The sequence below is a fragment of the Saimiri boliviensis genome, chromosome 1 (genome assembly GCF_048565385.1).
Source record: "Saimiri boliviensis isolate mSaiBol1 chromosome 1, mSaiBol1.pri, whole genome shotgun sequence".
Classification (NCBI taxonomy): Eukaryota; Metazoa; Chordata; class Mammalia; order Primates; family Cebidae; genus Saimiri; species Saimiri boliviensis.
This window is the reverse complement of record NC_133449.1, coordinates 218,241,376-218,262,810: the sequence shown is the minus strand read 5'-3', so window position 1 is coordinate 218,262,810 and position 21,435 is coordinate 218,241,376. Positions and strand designations below refer to the sequence as shown.

At 38.1% G+C, this 21,435-nt stretch overlaps 1 protein-coding gene across 3 annotated transcripts in view; it reads left to right on the top strand.

The window, feature by feature from the left end:
* Positions 1-14,216, top strand: part of ADGRV1 (adhesion G protein-coupled receptor V1) — a 583,497-nt gene extending 569,281 nt beyond the window's left edge. For all 3 annotated transcript variants that reach the window (XM_074383772.1, XM_003920760.4, XM_074383775.1), the window contains exons 89-90: positions 2,416-2,593; positions 13,426-14,216. In XM_074383772.1, coding sequence (XP_074239873.1) covers positions 2,416-2,593; positions 13,426-13,544 — 297 coding nt within the window. In that variant the 3' untranslated portion in view covers positions 13,545-14,216. The remainder of the gene's footprint in view (positions 1-2,415; positions 2,594-13,425) is intronic.
* The last annotated feature ends 7,219 nt before the right edge of the window (positions 14,217-21,435 follow it).

Sequence of the window (21,435 nt, the reverse complement as noted above, 5' to 3'; positions counted from 1 at the left end):
CATTTTAGAAAAAAAGCTCAGAAGAGTGCTTCTGCAGCACTGTTGGAAAATCTAGCCAGGATTTCCTCTGTACAAATCTACCTCCCACTGCCCTCTGCATTCTGTCCACATCGTTTTGATTTCCTGTGCGTGAATGCCATTGCCACCAGCTTGTCAGTAATGCTTGCCCTAGCAGTCAGGCCACTGCTCACATTTTAAAACATCCCTGAATTCCTTTGGTCAGGAGGAGATAGTAACAAAGGCCCCTAAAAATTTCTGCAGTGTCCAAGATGTGTTTGGTTACTATTTTTTTATGAGCTTGTATTGCCCTCTATAAATTAAAGGACCAAGGGAAACAGTATTTGTGTTTACTTCCTGAAAAATGGCAGGAAATGAAGGTACATCTGTCTGAAAAGGAAACAGTTTATATTAATAGATAGATGGATGGAGAGATAGGTAGATAGATAGATCAATAGACTGATAACCTACCTGCCCAGAGATACCTTTTGTCCTTCATAGCAATATAGAAAGTAATTTTATTTATGTTAGGTTAAAATTAAGATAAATGTCTACAATTCAAGTACTGTATATATTTTTAATTTGAATGAGAAATTTTAATATGAAGAATTATTAACTAGTAACAGAAACAAAGTAGAAAGGTGGTTGTCAGGTGCAGGGGGTGGAGGAAATGAAGGATTTTGGTCAAAGGCTACAAAATTTCAGTTATAAATTCAGGTACAGTCTTTAAAAATCAAGATATATCTTTAGTGTCCTTAAATTTTTGGAAATCTAGTACCATTTCTGCGTCCCCAGAGTTCGTTAAATAGACTTACTTCATCACAGCAGGTCCAATGGAAACAGGGATTTTTTAGGATCAAGAATTCAGAAATGAATCTTTAAAAAAAATTTTTTGAATGGTTGCTCAGTCTTGCATTTATTTAGATCTGAACTATCCAATACAATAACCATGAGCTACATGTGGCTATTTAAATTTAAACTAAAATTAGGCAACATTAAAGAGTCAGTTTATCATTCACCCTTGCCACATTTTAAGTGCTCAACAGCCACATGCCTTTGGTGGCTGCCATATTGGAGAACATAGACACAACACATTTGTATCACTGCAGAAAGTTTTACTGGACACTGCTGGTCTAGATGTTCCACTTCCTAGTGAAATTTTTTAAGGTTTCATCTTTTCCTCTCAGGTTTGTATCTAAAGTTCTCAGATCACTGTTCTCAGAAACGAAGTGTCTTTGCTGTCTCTCAGAACACCCTATATTGGTAGGCAGCAGCTGTAACAGTCCAGTTCTTGGGCCAGAGCCACCACTTGAGTGCTCATTTGGGTTTTGTGCAAGAGCAAAGCCTGAAGTGTGCTCTGCATTCCTCAGAGGCTTAGAATTGGCACTGATTCAGCTGTCAGTGAGGTGCTATCAGAGACATTCTAAAAAGCCATGCAAAGAAGGGAAAGTATAAGAAAGGAAGGATTAAGGGGCTGTTTATGAGTAACCTAGAGGGATGTAAGTATATTTAATCATTCCAGGATAGAGCTATCTTTTTAATTATTCAATCAAAAACAAGGAGGAATGCTATGAAAGTATTTTTCTCAATTTAGTATGTCCTTATAGATACCTACTATATTTAAAATCCTGTGTGGCATTTTAGATAAAGGATTAGCAGAATTATCCTCCAGTTCTTATATTTTTTTAACAGTTTTCTTTGCACGCATCTTACCAAAACATGTATTTACTGGGTTAAAAATTAATTTTCTTTCCCCACACATGACAGCGTAGAAATATACAAGTAATTGAAATAGAGACATTGTTTAGAATCACCAGATTAAATTGTCTCAGGGAGAGACATAATTTTCTAAATAATAAAGACAAAATTAAGGTTTTGTTTTGTTTTGTAGAGACAGGCTGTCTCTCTGTCACCCAGGCTGGAGCACAGTGGCATTATCATAGCCCACTGCAGCCATGAACTCCTGAGCTTAAATGAGTCACCCACCTCAGCCTCCTGAGTAGCTGGGACTACAGATGCACACCACCACACCAGCTAATTTTTTACATATTAAAAACTTTTGTAGAGATGGGGTTTCACCATTTTGTCAAGCTAGTCTCTAACTCCTGGACTCAAGCAATCCTCACACAAGAACTTAAGGCCAGGCATGGTGTTCATCCCCGTAATCATAGCACTATGATAGGCGGAGGCAGGATCTCTTGAATCCAGGAGTTCAAGACTAGCCTGAGCAATGTAATGAGACTCCATCTCTACAAAAAATAAATTTATAAGTAAATAAAGGTCTAGTTTCAAAATGATGTAACCACTCAACAAGGTCTTTGTAAGGAGAGGCCAAGATCAATTGTTCATATGGGTTTCATCGTGAGTGCAAATGCATTCATATTATGGTTTCTTCTTCCCCCATCCCAATCCAAACAGGTGCCACCTGACTGGGAGAGAGCATCCTTCCAACAGGCCAGTCAGGCCAGCCCTGATTTAAAGCCAAGTCCACAAAATGGAGCCACGTTCCCACCCTCTGGAGGATATGGCCAGGGGTCACTGACAGCTGATGAGGAGTCCCAGGAGTTTGATGATTTAATATTTGCATTAAAAACTGGTATGTATGAGCCACATTAGAACTACTATGTTACAATTTATATTTTCTTCCCATAAAGTTCCAAAAGTACTGTCAGTCACCCTTAGCACATCTTGATTCTCATGACCCATTTCTAATTCAAGGAAAACTCTGGGATATTTTGTTCTTGGCATCAAATATAACACCACGTAAAAATAATTACAAGTTGCTTTCAAACAAGGCATACTCTAACTAAATGTAAATATCCCTGTCCTGGACTCCTGCTAGAACACCAGTATACTATGAAGATTGCTATAGAGAGTAGATAGGGATCTCACTGTGGGAGTTTTGTCTCTGGCCTGCCAAAGAGACCTTATTATGGAGTGCTTTTGAAGCAGAAACTTTCAAAGGCAACGTAATAAGCATGGTATAGTTCTATAATTTCCGAGTGCTATCACATACAATAATTCATTGACCCTCCTATATATTCAGTCCCACTCCACTTTGACCCCAGTGAATAGTTCTTACAGAATGAGAGGAACATAGTCCTAAGGTCCCAACTCATCAACATATGATGCTAGAAATATGCTAAGGCAATAAAAGACCATGAAAACACCTGATTAAAGGTCACATGCTCCTGGGGGAACAGTTAGTGGACATCATTCTTTCCAGTGTGTCTAAATTATAACTGCATTCATAATATAAATATAGTGGATATTTGATTGGTCAGAAATCCTATTTTGAACATTGAAAGAAAACCAAAAAGCAATCTGAGTTGTTTTCAAATCAAATATGGAGTTTAAAAATCGTTTTTCCTTAGAAAAATGTTGAACTGACACTTATAAAAATCCCAGTGAACTTTCAATTTCTAGATATCCACATAAGCAAGAAGATATGCCCATGCCCAGTTGAAGTTTTTGAAATATTTATTCAGAAGTGCATTTTACTGTCTTATAATTTTATTGTTTGGCATAAAGTATATTGCTTTGCTAAAACATTTTTTTGTTATTATGAAGTTAAAATTTTGCATTATATCTTGAAAAATACTCCAGAATTCCTAAGAATAACAGCATATTTTCATGTATCATATTTTATAACTTGTCCAAGGTTACATAGTTAAGAAATGGCGGTGGCACAAAGCAGATGCAGGCTGCCTGGCCCTGAGACGGTGATGCAGGCCGTCTGGCCCTGAGACGGTGATGCAGGCCGCCTGGCCCTGAGATGGTGATGCAAGCCGCCTGGCCCTGAGACGGTGATGCAGGCCGCCTGGTCCTGAGATGGTGATGTAGGCTGCCTGGCCCTGAGAAACAGTGATGCAGGCCGCCTGGCCCTGAGATGGTGATGCAGGCCGCCTGGCCCTGAGACGGTGATGCAGGCCGCCTGGCCCTGAGATGGTGATGCAGGCCACCTGGCCCTGAGATGGTGATGTAGGCCGCCCAGTCCTGAGATGGTGCTCTCAGCCAGTATGCCACAACCGCCTCTCAAGTGCTTTGTTAGGAATGGCAAATCCTATATGTACTAGTCCATTCTCACACTGCTTTGCAGAAATACCAGAGACTGGGCAATTTATAAAGGAAAGAGGTTTAATTGACTCACAGTTCCCCATGGCTGGGGAGGCTTCAGGAAACTTACAATGATGGCAGAAGGCAAAGGAGAAGTAGGCATCTTCTTCACAGGGTGGCAGGACTGAGTGAGTGCAAGCAAGAGAAATGTCAGACACTCATAAAACCATCAGACCCTGTGAGACTCACTATCACGAGAACAGCATGGGGGAAACTGCCCCCAGGATCCAATTACCTCTACCTGGTCCTGCCCTCCACACGTAGAGAATATGGGGATACAATTACAATTACAATTGAATTGTACATCTACAATTGAATCTTACAATTCGAGATGAGATTTGGGGTGGGGACACAGCCAAACCATATCACTATTGAAAGGAATAAGAACTCAACCCTGTATTCAGAATAGTGCTTCGAATAACCTTTGCTAGATATTGTTGAATCCTGAATGAATGGATGAATTTAAACAATGAAGCTTAGAGTTTGCTAGGAAAAATAGACATTCACACAAACATGACATAAGAAAGAATAAAGTCATGGATAAAGTTGTAAATTACTGAGGAGATGAAGAGGTAACAAAAAATTCTCTATTAATTCTTGAAGAATGTATAGGATTTAAACAAGTAAAGAATGGAGGAAAAGGCATTAGGGACTGAGGGGATATGAGGGGATAGAATGAGCAGGAGCCCAGAGGCTTACCGGAGTATGGCCTGTTTTAGGAGAACCAGTGGTGCAGTGTCACAGGGGCAGAGGGTGAGAGAAGCCAGGCAGCAGAAGGCAGGCCTGATGGGTAGCTTGCTGGCACCATCAGTAATCTACTTTCGCTCCCCAGCTGGGTTTCAGCAAACACCCTCCTTTAGCTGTTCATAGTCATTCCTCAATGGGAGGATCCCTGACCCAGTATATTTGGGAAATTGCAGAGATTCACAATTCACACGAGCATTTTAGCAGCTCTAAAATGTTCTAGACCAAGGAAACCCACTTGCTTAATTTAACCTGGTCTTTCCAGAACTCTAGCAATACATTCATTTTGGGGGAGCGGAACAGTCACTGACATTTTGCATGATATTAAAATTCTATTCGGGTGCTGTGGGTAAAGACTGAGATATTTATAGAGCATAGTGAGCCACATAGGTTTTGGAGGAAAGGAATGACATGTTCCTATTGGGTTTTGAGGCAAAATAACTCCTATGAAAGCATGAAGAAATAAATTTAGAAGCAACATCAGGAAGGCTGGGAGGTTATTACAGTGCTCCAAAAGAATGAGGTTAAGGCCTCAAATCTGGAGAGTGGAAATAAAAATGAGAAGATGAGATTCCCAACAAGGGGAATGCTGAGGAAAATCTCAGGGACAATCTGCCAAAGTTCATGCTTCTCACCACGATGGCTGACTGAAGGAAAAGTATATAGAGCGTTTGTTTGTTTATTTGTTTGCAGGAGAAAACTGATGAGTTCAGATTTGAACATTAGGCCTGGTGGCTTCTAAATATTCGGGCTTGGATCTTAGGCGAAGAACCAGGGTGGAAGGGGAAGGGAATGATTTGAAATGCATCAGCACAGAGACTATATTTGAAGCTATAGAGATGAAAAAAGTGTGATCTGGGAAAATGGAAGGAGAGAGGAGAAAAAAGGAAAAGAAATAAGGAAGTCAGAGGAGAAGGAAGGAAAACAAGAATTTTATAGATAATACTATCATTTAAAAATCGAATTAGACAACAGTCTCACAAAGAAACTGTAGCAAGTTCAGAAAGAAAACCAAAGAGGAAGGAGTTTCAGGAAGGAAGAAATGATTGGCCGCATAAAACGTTCCTTGGGGCTCAAAAGGGGCTTTCAGACTACAAGTAATTCTCAGGGCAGATTATGTCCCCACTGCTACAGCATCATCAGTTGTTGAAGTTATGACACCGGAAACATAAAATGAATTCTTGGAACATAATTAAATTAGATCTATATTACATTGGATATTATATTTATATAACAACTATGAAGTGCATTCGGTTCTAGAATGTAAGGAATGTCTTGCTTACTTATAGATTTGGTTTAGCATTCCTTTAGAGTTCCCTGAACTCACTGGGAAATAAATACTTTAAAAGACCAAAATAACCATCTCTAACACTTGGTTCCCTATATTTTTAGCAAAAATATGGTAGTAATCAAGTACCACCTACTGAACACTTTCCCCTCGTAGAATCTGGTCAAGTAAAGTATCTGTCTACATGCCATTCGATCTACAGCAGTTATAATTGACCTGTAAGGCCAGATTCAGCCCAACAAAGTGCTTTGTTTTATGCCTATAACATCTTAACATTTTTTAAGCCAATATGAAAAATTAGAGATAGTTTCTAAAAATCTATAATTTCTAGAAAAATCTAACAACAGAGTCTTTGAATTCGAGCACAGCACTGCTTGCTTGGGACTGAGTAATAGCAGCCTCTTTGGACGTGAGCTCTTCTGTTGTCTAGTACCTGCTAGGCCCATGTCACCGGCTTATGCAGGCCTCCTTGGCCACTAGGACATCTGAGTTTGCAAACCTTGATCTATCTCAGGTCCACCTTCACTATGGACCACTCCAAGTTAAGTACTGGAAACAGTGGATCTTCCACGTCTCTTTCATTTGAACCCCTAAACAACTTTTAAAAGCCATGTAGCTTTTTGCATATGTTTAAATAAACATCTGAAGTTTTTCATAATGAGTTTAAATAGTATCAAATAATGTAATTTCCACTGTATTTCTCCTTTGGTGTTTGAAAAAAAAAATTTTTACATTATTGTTTTAAGCTAACCCAAAGGTATTTTGCTAATTACCTTAGCAATGTAATACCTAGTTATTCATTTTTAAAATCTGTGAACAGGATTTTTTTAATCACTGGAAATTTGACATTACTTTCTCTTCTGTTCAAACTTAAATTTCCATTCTACTTTCTCCACAGAATTTTATCCTACTCTAATATATTTTATACTTGAAATTCATTTTACTCATATTTCTCTCCAACAGAACATATTTTCAAATTAAAACTTATTTTTTTCTGTGTCCATAAGACTCTAAAGTGTTCAAAATTTCATTTATACTGTTATAATTGTTCCTACTGTACAGTTCAACAAGCCAACATGAGTAATAAAAATATCTGTTTTGATAAATGACTGTCGAAAATGAAAAAGACTCATCAGAATAATAGAGATGGAAATTCAAGATCTGGGAATGTATTCCCTTAAAGCTGTTCCTTCCACACTACTTTGTACTCCTTGAAAAGGCATCATGTACCACAAGTTAAAGGAATCTCAGCTTGAAGCCTTCTACTTCAGGTGCTTTATATCCTGCAGAGGCACTGACCTGGAGCCATGTATAGCATTAGCTTATGAGGGGAAGCCAGCTCCCACATAGACCACTGACTTTAGCCGAATCGTTAACCACATCTTCTCATCTATAATAACTGGGCTAGCAAACTCCTATTTTTCCTTCTACTTCAAAAATCCGACATTGCAAAGATTATCTTAGTCTCAAATCTAAGGCAAAAATGGCCTTTGACATTCAATGTCCATTCTGTTTCACCTCCTCCTTTCTTAGCTATAGCATCATTCATAACAAAGTATACTATAAACAAGTAGAAGATAAAAGTTTTTTCTATGGTTTTAACATTTGAATAGAAAACTCTTAAAAACCAAAGCCTACAAGGTGGAAAAAGTTCATTTTTAATTGTGGGACTTCAGACACTGTGGTAGGATCAGATGAAAAGTGATTTGTCTGTCCTTCTTAAATTGTACCACCTGTTAATCAGGTCTGTTCTATGCACTTCCCTTCCCCTAATAGGATATTATGCACTAAAATATGTGTTGGAGAGTGTGTAATAATCAAGACAGAGGTTAATAAATCACAAATGAGCAGGTGGGTCACAAGAATAGGAAGCACGGTCGAAAGCAAATTCCACATAGAAGCGGAAGGGTGGCCAGATGAATATGTAGAAATAAGAATCTGGCCTAGTCCTGGGCCAGAGCTTATGTTCTGAAAAATCAGGATTCATCTCAGTATCCCTGGATATGTAACAGTGCTGAGTATCTCAGTTGATGCTCCATACTGGATGGATGGATCAATGGATGGATGGACAGATGGATGGATGGATGGATGGATACATGGGATTCAGGAAGAGTGACTAAGTAGGTTTTTCAATAGCCACAGATAACATTTCCTGTACCCTTTTAATCTCCCTTAGCATTCTTCATCTTTCTATTAGGAATAATGTTCAAAAATTCAAGTACAGACCAAAATGCTTGTATTCATTCAGTAGGTAGAATGTCTTTACTGAGTGCAATAGAGAGATTTAATGTCAGAATGCCATTGCTCTAAGGGGCAAGCAGGAGACATAATACTCTTTAGCTAAGACATTCTCTTTTTAATTATGTTAAGACTAACCATGAGAAAGGCTATATCTCTAAGAGGGAAAGCTAAGGAGTCAGTTTCCAGGTTAGAAAACATCATCACTTCTTTACAAGCATTTACAAATGCGTCAGCAGGCTCCAAATTCATGTCTAACAGCTATAATTAAATTTTGATGTGAGCAAGACAATGTTTTTGAAGCCACTGTGTTAGCGCCTACTTTGTTGCATACTTCAAACTTACATTAAAGGCAAGTATATTAAAATAGTTTGAAGTAAAATAGAAGACCTGGCCCATAAACCAGTCATGGACTTCTTTTTTAATCTAATTTTAACCATATTAATTTTTTTAAAATTTAGAAAAAGAAAACACTATTGACATTTTTAATTTCTAAGATAAAATATTTGACTTTCTATGAGAAATCCACATTTCAATCTAAAAAAAGATGGCATAATGTCCTTCAATTAGTTGTTCTTGAAGTCCATCAGCCTTTCCACAGGCAAATGAGACACTGAGTTCTAGACTAGTGGTATCCTGATTATTATTATCCTTTTTTTTAAATAGAGCTGTCTAATGTATCATCAGTGTCCCCAGCTAGGACTTTAGAAGAATGGAACAGTCACCCTGGGACAGCTTTCATTTTAGGGAAGAGGAGAAGGTTCAGAACAAACTAGAACCCAGACTCAGGGTGAGGGTAGGATGGAAAGGAATGTCTCTATTTGCATTCCTAACAAGGTGTGCCTTGAGTACTGGCATTTCTATGTTGATCCCAAGTTGACAAGATTCCTGAAAATATCAAGCTTGGAGCATATTGGGCTTAGAAAGGAGACTTTCTTCAGTGGGGGCTTCTCCCAGAGTGACTAACCTGATTCCCCACCATCCCCAGTACCCTAGCTTCCTGGTGTTATCCCTGGCCAGAGACACAAATGTCATGGTAAACATTTCCCTATTGGATACCTAGAAATGATTTATTTTTCAGTGAGAAGAAAATAGGTGACAAGTCCTTGAACACAAATGAAAACATTCAGAATCAAGGCCCAAAATACTCAGACTTCCCCAACTCATCATTAAATTTCTCTTTACAAGATATCACATCAAACCACAATGACTTATTTAGCTTCAAGAACTTCTGCAGCCTAGTGTACTAAACAAAGTTAGGTGAGAATCAAAGTGAAAAAGTGGAATTTTGAAAGATTTTGAATTTTTTCCTCAGAAAAAGATGGAAAGGGTATGGTCTTTGGATCATTGTCACATTGATTTGGGCTACTCAACTAGCACCTCTGATCCTCACTCAGTCCCTGCATCTATAAAAAAGGACTGATAATCACCCTATCCTAACCAAAGCATGTTAAAATGTTAAGAAAAGGTGAAGCTCATGATGAGTGTAAATTATTACTTTTAGTTCCTTTATGATTGCCTGTGCTGTTCACCAAAGAAAGGTGTTCTTGTTATCACAGTCACTGGATTTTTCTTAAACTTTTGGTTTGAAGTCTATGCACGAAAACACCTTTCAGAAAATCAGGACACTTACTGCAAACTACCTCCCTATTCATTTAATGAATGAATTGCAGAGATAGGAGACCTGGTTTGTGCTCCCAGGTCTCGGCATGTTACTTGTTTGTAATATATGCCCTTTCTGAGTCTCAGTGAGGGATGAGTATTTGGGTATTTGTGCATTTTTTTGAACTGGGAAGAAATTGGGAAGGAGGATAATGAGGTGGGTCAGGTAGATGTGGTGACTCAAGAGTAGTCTAGAACACGCTTGCATATCTTGAGTTGCTAAATAAGCTCAGCATGCTTTCAGTAATGCAGAGCTCATCTTTCTGGTGTGCCTTGTCCAAGTTGCCATCACATGCTTTATGATAGCATTCCTAGTGGGATGGAGAATAGGCAGACACTAAAATCACTGGGCCTTGGTACTAGATAAATCATTCGGCCTCACTCTTCCCTGAGGCTAATCATGGGGTTCTCTCTGTTCCTCCCTAGAGCTTCCGTATTTAGCTCCTCCTAGCTACAGGCCCCAGGGCCTCAGTCACCTCCTTGTAGAATGACTGCTATCTTACCAATTCACTGAGGTTCTTCCAGATAACACGATTCTCCTGTTCCTGGCAGAGAAGCATTGGCCTTGTCCTTCAAAGGCCTGGACGTAGATGCAGATGTTACCTTCAGAGGCCAAGCATTTATGCTTCAGGGCCAACCATTATTTATGGTGTTTCATAAATGATTGAAGGGGTCTTGGCAAAAACAGAAACAAACTGAAGGGGACTGCCTGGTCCATGGTTTTTTGGTTTTTGTTTTTGTAATGCAGGCCCAGTGTTGCCTGATCTTTTGTTTTGTTCAAGAGGAACCAGAAATCTGATTTTTTTTAATGTGAAATGTATTGTAATTGTTAAATTTTAGCAACTTAATACATATTTTTTTGATATGGAGTCTCAGTCTGTTGCCCAGTTTCAGCTCACTGCAACGTCTGCCTCCCAGGCTCAAGCGATTCTCCTGCCTCAGCCTCCCAAGTAGCTGGGATTACAGGCACCCACCACCGTCCCCGGCTAATTTTTGTATTTTTATTAGAGACGGTGTTTCACCATGTTGGCCAGGTCAGTCCCAAACTCCTGACCTCAGGTGATCCACCCACCTCAACCTCTCAAAGTGCTGGAATTACAGGCATGAACTCCTGCACCAGGCCACAACTTACTAAATTTTTTAAAATACATTGTCATTGTCAATATTCTGGTTCTTGAAGAAAGAGTTTATGGGTGTTTGTTAAGCATTTTGCTTTATGGCTTATGTATACATTATACATTGGAGTATTATTAAATTTATCATCAAAACCTGCACAGTGTGAGAGAATAAAGGGGACATGATTAACAATTTTGTCAGGGATGAGGACTTTTCACATTTTATATCCTCCAGCTCCCTATTTTGGGGAGATGGAAAAGTAAGTATCTGTAAAAAGGTACAGAGATATAAATGGGCATTGATGGACAGGTAGGAAAACACTTAGGCTGGAATTAACATGGTACATTCAGGACATCAGGAGTCCTGATCAGTTTCAGAGAAAGCTCTCCAAAAGGCAGTAGTAAGGATACATCTATTTGATAGGCTAGAAACAGATTAAGGACTGTTTTGAAAGCCAAAGCAGAGGGTCCCAACTCACTGCAACTGGCAATAGGAACTAATGCTTATTCTTGAGAAGGAGAGGGCAGGGAATGCAGAATGGACCAGAGGAACAGAGCAGGCAACAAGATGGAACAGGCAGGTTTGTGACTCAGGATGCAGAGCACAGCTTATTACTACATCCAGCAGACTTTTACTGAACACCTGCAGTGTACTGAGCACTGTCGTATGAGCTAGGAAGATAGAAAGATAGGAAGGACATAATCAAGAGTCAGAAATTTTAAATGAGAATCATGATGTTTCCAGGGATAGTGAAATTTATATTGGTAGAAAGAGTGGAGGCAGCCAGACGAAGGAGGTGGGAAGTGAAAAGAGTACCCCAGGCAGAGGTGCCAGCGTAAGAACATGGTATAAAAAGGAGGTGACCTGCTGCTCCCTGTCCTGAGCTTGGAAACCCTAGTGAGACATTAGGAGAAAGTGCAGGCAAGAAGATCTTGCAGACCCTGTGGCAGAGCAGAAGACAAGGCCTCCAGAAATGAGGCAGCAGGAAGAGACAAATGAGAAAGCAGAAGAGGTCTAGAAAGAGCCAGCAGATCAGAGGATGAGATGGGCAAGTACCTTGTCACAGAAACAAAGGGAGGAAGTGGAGTTTCAACAGCAGCCTTTAACAGGAGAGTGCGAAGTTCAGAGACCCAGAGGAGGGAGGGCTTGGCTAGAAGGTCACTAGTAGGTTCTGGCTTCCATCTCCAAATAGGCTAAGTTGAAGCTAATTCACCATTTTCCTGTAACTGTCAACTCTGCAGAATTGCCTTTTCTTCGTCTCAGACGGAAAGGGAAATCCCAGCTGCCTGAGCAACCGGTTTTTCACTTTCCTCCTTGTTTGCAGAGTCTAGTGGGTCTGGCCCTGGTAACCTCTGGTGATTCATCCAGCACGTCCTATGACCACATCCCCATTGTGTGTGTGTGTGTGTGTGTGTGTGTGTGTGTGTGTGTGTGTGTGTGTCTGTGTGTCTGTGTAGAGAGAAAGTGAGAGTTTTATGTGTTCCTCTGAACATTACTACAAAAGAAAAGAACATTGTTCTCTAGAAATATGAAAGAAAAAGAAAAGAACAAAGTGTTACTCTAGCATAGTTTTAAGTTTTCTCTATTATCTGAGTTGTTAAAAAAAATAGCAAATAATGGAGCTTCCTCAAAATAGATTCTGGACACTGTCTAGTTAACAGCCATTGTGGTGGAATTCCTGTGTGGATCTATTTTGGAACGGTGTTACATAATTATTTTTATCTTAGGATCAGATCTTAATCATTCAGAGCCAATGTCTTCAGGGCACTGATGTGACACCAGGTGTTCTCAGATGCCTATCTTTCTTCTCAGATAACTGTCCAACGCTCAGTCTCAACTGATGGACCTACCCAACTCAGTGCATGTGAAATCGGGGCCTGTATGTTTTATAACAGCAAATCCTACACCACTGCTGAAAAGTCTAATAACCTGACTGATCTTCTATTTTGCTGAGCCCTCAGTTGAGAAATTGTATTATTGGTAGTAGGTTACACCTGTTCGCTGTGTGGAAACAAAGAAACAATAAAGATTGAGAACCCAAATGTGTGTCTTTAGAAATTAATCTGTAGATTTTTAAAAACTACCAAAAGAAATGTAAAAGGTAGTTTCATAACCATTCAGTATTAATAATGTCTTCTAAAGGTAGTGCTCATTTTTCACTCATATAATAGAAATAAACAAATTTGGACCTAATGTAAATTGATTCTTAAGAATTCACTGCACTAATGGTTTGGATTTTTGTGTTCATTCTATTTCTGTGGCAGGTGCTGGTCTCAGTATCAGTGATAATGAATCTGGTCAAGGCAGCCAGGAGGGGGGCACCTTGACTGACTCCCAGATCGTGGAACTCAGGAGGATACCCATCGCCGACACTCACCTCTAGCACCTCATTAACCATTCAACTGAACACACATTCATATTTGTATCAGCTTTTGTGCTAAAATTCTTTAAGTACATGCACTTGTGGAATAAGAACCTGTGAACTATACTGGATGATTAACACAAAAGTGATTGTTGTGTTTGGAATATAAGTTACTGATTGTGTGCGACCTGAAAATTCACTACTATGAGAAAGATAGGATCGGTTTGTATCAGTTAATAGAATGTTCATATTCCAAAAATATTAGTTTTTTTTTTAATCATCCTATATGCCTAACATTGTGTAATGAAAGTAATAGTCAATAAAGCAATAGAATCTATTTGGTATCATCCAGCTTCATTATTTATAAAGAAACATTGTGCATGGGCAAAAAAAGCTAACTCTCTGTGTAGATGATGACAAGCACCCTGTGCCATCTTGCATGAATCCAGGTTTTCCAGATTCAAGACTGCACTGCAACTAGAAGACTTTAATTCCCGAAAACTGTAAAATGAACTGTCTGTTGATGATCCCGCACCTAAATGTTGATGGGAGTACTGAAGTTGGCCTAGTCTTTCAACAGTATGTATTTCTGCTCGTTACAAAATCAGGGATCTGAACACTTCCCAGAATGAATGTTCTGTCCCCAGTTAAAAATAACTCCGTCAAGCACTTTCATGCAGCTAAGAAGAAGATCGTTCAAACAATAGAGAGTTTGTTTTGGAGAAACATTTCTCGGTTTGGATTTTTCCATCCTTCTTTGCTTTGGAATGAGACATCAGAAAGTCTATCCCAGAACAAACACTGTTGTGTTCGTGATGATTTTGTTGACCGGAGTTCCAGAAGAATTACCAGGAACAGGACAAGTTTGTCCTAAGGAAGGCATTTTGACCGTTTATTTTGGAATTCTTGAGTATTTTTGAGAAAATCAGTATCATCTCAAGAAAAGTTAAAGGTTAAGAGATAATTTTGTTCTATTAATAATTTTCCTTAGGGACATAATTAAAAGATCCAAGTGTTTTATCATCTCTATTAAGGGTGGCTTTATTTGTTATAAAGCCTGAGGTGGCATTATTCATCTTGATAAATTATAAAATGTCTCCTTTTCCTTCATCTTATATTGAGTTTTGAAAAGTAGACTGTTACTTTAAGTAGAAAACAAAGGGTCAGGAGCAGTGGCTCATCTCTGTAATCCCAGCACTATGGGAGGCCAAGGCGGGAGGATCTCTTGAGTGCAAGAGTTTGAAACTAACCTGGGTAATATGGCAAAACTATCTCTACAAAAAAAAAAAAAATACATTAGACATCTAATTATCTAACAAAGGCTATTGTTGATAGCTATTTTCTTTGCTACATGTTGCCAAATTTTGAGAAAACCTGACCAAAAAGAAAAAAATGACCAATCAGGGACACCTTTCTTACTTCAGGTTGCTGGATTTCTTTTACTATCCAAATTGCCATCTTGATAAAAAAAAAAAAATCACAAGCGCTACCTGCCAGTGTTCCACTTGATTCTTTTAAGTATTAGAAGGAAAACCCAAGGTTTTACCAGCCAGAGTGCTAAAAAGAAGTAAGATTCATATGCCAACAAGCAACAATAGTTTGCCATTCTGTTTCCTCTAAATGTGCATAAAAGTGGGATATCTGCTATGTAGTACTATGCAGGGGCAAATAAAATCAAATTCTCAAAAATGAACACTGAAAGGATAGGACTGTAACACTTCACCTGTGGTCTTTCTCTTTCAGTAGGCATGATCTTCTTTTTCTCCATGACATTTCTTTAACACTCTTCTGAGATATCATTCACATTCCATAAAACCTATTTAAAGTGTATACTTCAATGGTATTTGGTATATTACATTATTGGAGTTTTTTTAAATTGTAGTAAAATACATACAAAATGTATCATTTTAACCATTTTAAGGGTATAATTCAGTGATTTAATTACATTCATGATGTGGTGCAATGTAAAGCATCACTTTTATCTATTTCCAAAATGTTTTCATCACTCCAAACATAAACTCTGTATACCCCATCTCCATCACATTTTCTTTCCTCTGTAAGACACCTAACATTTCCTTGGCAACGTCTTCACTTCTCTGCATTTTTGTGATTACTTTTTTGCATTTGTTTTGGTTTTATATTTTTAGTATTTTAGAACATTCAAAAAGATTTTTCATAATTTGGATATAAGTGCAGAGAGGTATGCACATGGGTTACAGGATGGTGATGGTGATAGAACTGGTGGAATTTCTACTAACAAGACAGGAAATACCAGTTGAATGAAAATCTTAGTAAACAAAACACAGAATTTCATTCTGGAACTTGAGTTTTGCGTTGATTTTCAATCTCTTGAGGTACTTTAAGGTTTAATCAACATTTTCCATGCCTCCCAAGTCTGATCAGGAAAGTTTAAACATAATGGATGTATGAAAAAAAATCCCATTTAGGGACTAAACTCTCAATCAATTTTACCTTGTGTTTACCAAAACTTAAGATCCTAAGGCCTCTGGGTAGATTTGTTTGAGGTTAAGTCTCAATCAGATAAGTAAGTGATATTGACCTCAAAGTGTCTGGATGCCAGAGTGGATCTCCCTTACACCCTGACTTTGGGAGAAACAAAGAAAGCACCAAGGCCATTCCTATGTTCCATATGGCCTTTTAATTGTTAATGTTATAGACCCACACTTCCAAGGCTTCTCTAGCAGGAGCCAAGTCAAAGGACCACATTTTCTAGGAGTAGTGTTTAAAGCAGGCGTCCCCAAACTTTTTACACAGGGGGCCAGTTCACTGTCCCTCAGACCGTTGGAGGGCCGCCACATACCGTGCTCTTCTCACTGACCACCAATGAAAGAGGTGCCCCTTCCTGAAGTGCAGCGGGAGGCCGGATAAATGGCTTCAGGGGGCCGCATGCGGCCCGCGGGCCGTAGTTTGGGGACGCCTGGTTTAAAGAATGGACCAAATGACTGAGGCTAGGAAACTCATTATCTTGCATCTCTTCTAGTCTTTTGTTTGTTTTTTTCTGAGATGGAGTTTCACTCTGCTGCCCAGGCTGGGGTGCAGTGGCATGATCTTGGCTCACTGCAACCTCTGCCTCTCAGGTTTAAGGGATTCTCCTGCCTCAGCCTCCCAAGTAACTCAGATTACAGGTACATGCCACCATGGCCCAATTAATTTTTTGTATTTTCAGTAGACACAGGGTTTTACCATGCTGTCCAGCCTGGTCTCAAACTCCTGATCTCAGAAAATCTTCCTGCCTTGGCCTCCCAAAGTGCTAGGATTATAGGCGTGAGCCACCACATTCAGCCACTTCTAGTCTTTTTGACCAACCAATGAAATAAAATACAACTCAGATGATTGATGTTGATAAAATGTAGTTGGTACATTCTGATTTTATTCTTAATTATTCTCACCTACCCATACTTTTATTCCATAAAAATGTCAACACTGCAATAGAAAAGCAAACTCACCTTTATAAACATTTAGAAACCCCCAGATGCTTTATTAAACTATAGCACATACTAGCTAGCACACACAGTGAATACATGTATAATATTCCTAACGAAAAAAAAAAAAACATTGTTTTCATGGTAATCTATAACTATTCAAGCCACCTTGACAAGTTAGGCAACTACTTAATTAGGAATTGACTACACTGGAGATAAAGGGGTTTAACAAAGAATTTATTCAAAACAACCCATTTACTGATGCTTCAGTATCATTGATTTATGGCTAACAGACATCTTTTATAAAGTAAATTACATGGTTTCAAGAAACACGAATGGAGAATAACCACATTTCCTATCATCTGTGACAATGGCATACTGTTGTCTAGTACTATTGTCATGGTCCTTGGGAGTACTGTGGATGTCTCAGTTCAGTTCCCAGCTGGCCTCTGCAGTGAACTCACCAACTGGATCTACCTGTGAGAACCAAGGTTGGAGCCAAAATTTCTAAAGCTGACATAGCCCAAGAAATTAATGAGCACTTTCAGTACATGAAATAGTATTTTAGATCTGTGAAAAAACATAAGTAATCACTGCTTTCTAATAGATACAATAATTCAAATTTTAGCAAGGTCAAACTTTACTTTTTGCCTGTGATAAAGCTTTATGAGTTTGTAAACAAATCACAAACTTGTTTTTTGTTTTTAATTAGGATTGTACTGCTAGCATTTGTTTGGTAACACTAATGAAGGAAAGAGACAATGCAAACCATGTCAACATCACTATTTTGAGTTTGGGATATGATTACATTTATTTCAAAGGTAAGTGTGTGTGTGTGTGTGTGTGTGTGTGTGTGTGTGTGTCAGAGAGAGAGAGAGAGAGAGAGAGACTGAAAAGTTCTGGGGGCTGGGCACAATGGCTCACACCTGTAATCCCAGAACTTTGGGAGGCCGAGGCAGGCAGATCACTTGAGGTGAGGAGTTTAAGACCAGCCTAGCCAGGCATGGTGGCAGATGCCTATAATCCCAGCTACTTGGTAGGCTAAGGAAGGAAAATTTCTTGAACCCGGGATGCAGGGGTTTCAGTGAGCCAAGATTGTTGCACTGCACCTCCAACCTAGGCAATAAAGACAGACTCTGCCTAAAAAAAAAAAAGTCTGGGAATTCAGAGCAAGAAAATTAGGAAAATTACAATAATAAAGTAATAATAGATTCCGTGATTAAAAGATGTTCTCAAAACTGACTCATGAAGTGTGTCAACAGTCCACCATCCTGCATCACATTATATATCCTTACTCCGTGCATTCATCAAAATCATTTTGAAGACTTTTGTACATTACAGGAGGGAAGTAGTGGTCATTTAATTAAAGACTTAAAAGAGTGGGTAAGAACACTCACAGAAACTAGAAAAATACTCAAGAAGTATCAGAGGCAGTTTGGTTTCTTTCCTGAATGTTCCACCAAATAGCATACAGGTATTATATAGCAAAGGGGTGGCTTCCCCTTTTAAAAGATCACCTTTATCTTCAAGGTTCATCTGTGCTATCACGGATTGCAGAATTTCCTTTTTAAAGGCTGAGTAGTAGCCCACTGTATGTCTATATATACTTTATTTACCTGTCAATGAACATTTGGTTGTTTGCACATCTTGGCTATTATGAATAGTGCTGCAATGAATATAGAAGTGCTAATATTTCTTCAAGATTCTGATTTCATTTCTTTTGGACAAATAACTCAGAAGTGGGATTGCTGGATCATTTGGTAGTTCTATCTTTAATTTTTTTGAGGAAGTACCATACTGTTTTTCCATGGCAGCCACACCATTTTGCATTCCCACCAACAGTGTACAAGGGTTCTGGTTTCTCCCCACCCTCACCAACACTTGTTGTCTTTTGTTTTTTCATAATAACCATCCTGGCAGTTGTAGAGGGAATCTCATTGTGGTTTTGATTTTCATGTCCCTGATGACTAGTGACATGTGCATTTTTAAATATACCTGTTAGCCATTTGTATGTCTTCTTTGAAGAAATGTCTATTCTAGTCCTTAGTCCATTTTTAACTGGGTTATAAGGTGTTTTTTACTATTGAATTGTTGGAGTTCCTTATATATTTTGGAAATTAACCCTTTATCAGATACATGGTTTGCAAATATTTTCTCCATTCTATTAGTTGCCATTTTACTCTGTTGATAAGTGGAATAAGCCAATTACAGAAAGACAAATACTACATTATTCCACTTATCTGAGGTATCTAAAATAGATTCACAGAATTAAAGAGTGTAATAGTGGTTGCCAGGGGATGGGGGAGGAGAAATGAGGAGTTAAATCAGTGAACATAAAGGTTAAGTTAGCAAGTTGAATAAGCTCTAGAATAAGCTCTAGAAATTTGACATACAACAGTATGACATTGCACTTATAGTCAACCAATAATGTAATGTACACTTAAAATTTTGTTAAGAGGGTAAATCTCATGTTAGGTATTCTTACCACAATAAAATAAATTTTTTAAAAATTGCTTACAGGGCACTTGATCACTATTTATCACTGTAAGTGCTGGCACTGCATAGAAAAGGAAAATCAAAAAAATTTTTTGAAAAATTTCCCAATCTCTTCTGGAACCCCTAATAGTAACTCCTCACATAATCCCTAATGATATCTGCAAAACCCAAATTAAACAACCTTTGTTAGATAGACTATAAGCTCCTTAAGAGGGTTCCCACTTTTACTTATCTCTGTCTCATTTGTTTTGTTATCCAAATCAACTAACAAAATGCTTGGAACAAAATGATGCCAAATAAATATTTGTTGATCTGAAAAAAAGCCATCTTTTCCCTAGTAGCTAAATTAGAGCATCTTTTTTCTTGATTTTTAAAAATTGATTTGGTTACAGAAGTTACACCTTCAAAAATCCAAATGGATAGCAATTATTGAAGATGCCATATCATCTTCATGTTACCAAACAGCTTTGATTTTCAAGGCCAAGTTTGTTGAATTATATCTGTAATTCACTCAGCTTCCTAGTTATCCAAGGAGTCATGAAAACCACTAAAGATCTATAAAAAACTTGTTATTTTCATTTTGGCAGTAGTCTATATAACAGGTTTCAAACTAGAATAGTTTTTTAAAGGATTACTGGGGTTAGTGAGGACAAAAGGAGTAAATGAACAACAAAAGATGATATTTACTTTTAGCATCTCATTCTTGTTTCAAGACCTGTTAATCATAAGGCTTTGTGTTGAAAATTACATATGCATGGGTATTTCATAACCAAATGGTTGTAATCTCTTCTACTTATCTGGTTCCACAGTAGGAAGTCAAAGAAGTTTGTATTTGGCATTTCATGGTTGATTTATTCCTGTACTAAATGTGTTTGAATAGTCTGCTCCGTAATACCCAGCTCTAGATAACATGTAATTTCTCATTGTAGTAAACCAAGGAAATAAGACTCACTGTACTCTGAAGATAAAGCAATGCAATCAGTTTAACTGTTTGTGTCCAAGGTTCAGATGAACACACTATCATCTTCACAACTGAGCAATGACTCTATTCCACACTTTTAGGAACTACATATTAAGACCTTCCCATATCCAACCACATTGTGATTTCTCAAGACAACCAAAGGATTATGAGTCAAAAGTTATTGCTTCTTGTCAGTCACCAAGATAAAGACTAACCTGTGGGAAATAGATCCTTTTTCCTGGCAAAAGATTTAAAAAGTTCAAAAAAGAAAATTAAAAAAATAATAATCATTTAAAAGTCAGCACAAAAATGTTTTGATAAAATGCACAAAATTTTAATTTGCCAATGTAGATTATAGAGCAAATACAACAGAATTGACAAATTGGAAGGATGAGCAAAAAGAAGAACAGATTTTATTTTAATTTATCTTTGGTCCAGTTATTCAAAACCTCTCTAAACTAGAACAGTATAGGCAATTTTGAAAAAGAGAAAAAGCATTTTCTTAACCCTACAGAATTTCTCCTGGAAGGCTGGTTAAATAGTTAAGTTTGGAATCTTTGCTCTTTGTCTTCTTATTTGTCCTTTCCTCTTCCTCACACTTCATATTTTATAGAAGAAAGAGTTTTTGAAAATTTATATTGAAATTATTTTTTAAATAAAGTATATTTTTCACACTATGTGGGCATGCCTGATTGTTCAGAAAGAAAAATGTCAACAAATTCAGTTTAATGATTGATTAATTTTTATTAGCAATTCATGAATTGGGCAGCATCTCATCTCCAAAACAGAGGAAGCTCCATTGGGTATGGCAGGACAACTGATTTTTGCAAGGAACCTCGAGCAGGAGCAAGGAAACGGCATAATACAAAAAAAAGCAAATTGTTTAACCTCAGGCTACTTCAGAGTACTTTCCTCATAAAAGTTAAAGCAGAAAGGACTTCCTTATCATGCTGGCCCAGGTCAGCTGGGCTTTTTTTGATTGGTTGCTGTGAATCTCCTGTGTTTTGGAAAA